General features: G+C 41.9%; 1 protein-coding gene across 1 annotated transcript in view; it reads right to left on the bottom strand.

The window, feature by feature from the left end:
* LOC119592692 (NADH dehydrogenase [ubiquinone] flavoprotein 2, mitochondrial-like) overlaps window positions 1-1356 on the bottom strand; it is a gene marked incomplete at its 5' end in the record, with an annotated part of 5596 nt that extends 4240 nt beyond the window's left edge. The window contains one exon of the mRNA XM_037941608.1: window positions 1285-1356. Within this exon, the coding sequence (XP_037797536.1) occupies window positions 1285-1356 (72 nt within the window). The remainder of the gene's footprint in view (window positions 1-1284) is intronic.
* Between the last annotated feature and the right edge of the window lie 126 nt (window positions 1357-1482).

Here is a 1482-nt window from a genome sequence, read left to right as displayed (position 1 = left end):
ACATGGCATTAGGGACTTTGATTCCTGTGGGTTACTAAAGTATGCAACATGAGTCCACAACAGCAATTGTACAGGGTCTACCAGCAGCCTTTTAGATGATATCAAGATAGTAAAGTGTGAGAGGTGCTCCCATTCACATAACAATCCTATGAGAGAAATATGTTAACCATGAGGCTTCTGGGTGCACCATTTCCTGTGCACCATAGCATTACTCTATTCTTTGGTCTCTGCTTCTTCCTGGGTACTCAGCTGCACCTGGCAGCCTTCACCACCCCTCTTGAACTAATGTCATATGCTCCAATATTGTGTTGTATACGTAAAGGATGTTTGTCTTTGAGCATGGGGGTTGGAGCTCCTTGCCCTAAACATGTAGCAGGCTCTCTTCATAAACTTCATTACACATTGAATATTCATCCTTACACTATAGCCTTCAATTTCCCTGATATACATCAATCATGATATTATCATAGTCAAGATCAAGGTACATGGGATTGGGGGCTCTAGAAACAATGCCCTTAGTGTTGGGAATCCATCATTACTGCTCTCATCATAATCTGTGACACAAATGTATTGAAAACATTTCCCTTTGATACAAATGCTAATTTACAAGTGCCAGATACAGTGGGTGAAACTGCAGACCTGCCTGTCGAGATAACCCAAGCTCTACCTTGCCATACTATACCTAACGTATATTTGCTGACCTTTGCTAGAGCCCCAAAGATGCAGAGACAATAGTATTCACTTAGTGCAAAAACTATTCCATTTGTTACATGTGATATCAAACACTTTCCTTATTTGCAATTTGAGATTCGCAACAAAATTCCGAACTGAAAATTGCCACGACTTTCTTCCTCTGGCCTAATGCTTACCTTATTTTTAGTAAAATAATAGACTGAAAACCACCTTTATGCAGTCCAATCCCCAATACTTATCCTGGGGTTAATTCTTACCACGGTTATTTAAATTAACCAGTTTGCATAACCCTCTCCAAAAGACCATTTCCACGACATACTTTCCATTCCTTTCGTCTCATAAAACAGCGAAAGATACAGCATACAAACCTCGATGTGATCTATGCATACAATCAACATACAACTTGGAAAAAGAAAAGACACAAAATCACAAACTAAAAGAAATACAAGAATATACGTAACTCCCAGAATAACAAAACTAAAAGGTCCAGACCGGCGCTTTTTTTTTTTCCTCACAATCTCTCATCCTAATACAACCGGCCATTTCATCCCTCACACTGTATACGCGCACACACACTTCCTCATGACTTACAGTGGCAGAAGCAATCGACTTTGCAAAGGGAGGAGAGCATTTCCGAGGCTGGAGAAGGAGCGATCTGCCTCCTTACGAAAGACAACAAGAGTGATCAGCTGGAGCGACGGCGCTGCCTCTGGCGGGGGAGAGGGAAGGGAGCCATCCACGGCGGTACATTTAAATTACGCTGGGACTCGAGGGGCTGGAGATTTCCTT

This window comes from Penaeus monodon, chromosome 30, assembly GCF_015228065.2.
Source record: "Penaeus monodon isolate SGIC_2016 chromosome 30, NSTDA_Pmon_1, whole genome shotgun sequence".
Classification (NCBI taxonomy): Eukaryota; Metazoa; Arthropoda; class Malacostraca; order Decapoda; family Penaeidae; genus Penaeus; species Penaeus monodon.
Note: the sequence above shows the minus strand (reverse complement) of the source record. Positions and strands in the feature narration are given on the sequence as shown.